The sequence below is a fragment of the Papilio xuthus genome, unplaced genomic scaffold (assembly GCF_000836235.2).
Source record: "Papilio xuthus unplaced genomic scaffold, Pxut_1.1 DF828970.1, whole genome shotgun sequence".
Lineage (NCBI taxonomy): Eukaryota > Metazoa > Arthropoda > Insecta > Lepidoptera > Papilionidae > Papilio > Papilio xuthus.
The window spans coordinates 1-1164 of NW_013529679.1; the positions used below are offsets into that span (position 1 = coordinate 1).

Here is a 1164-nt window from a genome sequence, read left to right on the forward strand (position 1 = left end):
TTTTAGAATACTCTATGACGAAAGCTAATAAAAGTTATATGTTTTTTCTATTCTAAGAGCTTTAGAAGTGTTTGTTTTTAGTCGAAATTCCGACCACGAATCCAGTGTATCTTATCTTTCTTTAATATTACTCTGTCATTAAATACTACATTAAGAATGTACTTAGTTGGATTTGAGGAAATCATAAAAACTTAATACTTAACAATGTAAGTTATCATGTTAACTTAATTAAATACATATATCTATTGTTTAAAAGTTAATTAACTAACATAATCAAAAAGCAGGAGTGGAAACATTTGTTATAAATATTATAAACTCTATAAAATTATTTTTTTCAGCTTATTATAACATTGAATGTTTTGAGCTACACAAATATCGACATCTACAGTTATTGCTTTCCGTTGCTGTTACTTAAGAAAACCATAATGAGGAGTCCTGCATTTCAAGCGAAGTTTTGTGGGACGGTTTAAATTAAATACATTTTTTGTTTTAATTTTTATCACTATTTTTATTTACAGTATCACAATCATTGCACGGAATTATAAATAAATAAAGAACGATCTCGAAAATCATCATCTCTTTTGAAATTAGTAATGATGGTAGCCATGAGCGGGCGCGGGCGCGGGGTGAACAGCGGGAGCGGTGTTGTGCACTACAGCGTTGAAACTGAAACAAATACAATAAATAAAACATATTATATATGAATAAGTTGAAGTTTAAAATTAGTAGAAAACGTGTCGTTCGAAAATGAATCGAGTTTTTTTTTATTCAATATAAAATTACCCGGTGTGGTCATCGGCGGTGTAGTCAACGGTGCGCACGGAACCATCGGGCTGGAGCAGAGAGTAGGAACCGTGCACGGCGTCTCCGTCGCGGATCTCGTGCTGGGACTTGTGGTCACCGGTGTGAGGGTCAGCCACGGAGTAAGTGTAGTCGTATTTGGGGTGCGACTGTAAACAAAATATTGATAAGTATTTGCTCAAAACTCAAGTATTTAAGGAAGATTTAATTATTGCGGTTGACTTACGTAGTAGTCGTGTCCGGAGGTGTAGGCAACGGGGGCAGCGTGGGCAATGGGCACAGCGGCGTGGGCAAGAGGAGCGGCGTGGGCAAGAGGAGCAGCGTGGGCAAGAGGAGCAGCGGCGTAACCACCGTGGTGCACCA

At 37.8% G+C, this 1164-nt stretch overlaps 1 protein-coding gene across 1 annotated transcript; it reads right to left on the reverse strand.

The window, feature by feature from the left end:
* Nucleotides 1-572: 572 nt before the first annotated feature.
* On the reverse strand, nucleotides 573-1162 carry LOC106123230 (cuticle protein 19-like; the record flags this gene model as incomplete). The annotated part of the gene is made up of 3 exons (XM_013319465.1): nucleotides 573-666; nucleotides 784-950; nucleotides 1028-1162. Coding segments are annotated over 3 exons (381 nt in total), but the record flags the coding sequence as incomplete, so codon positions are not given.
* Nucleotides 1163-1164: the final 2 nt, after the last annotated feature.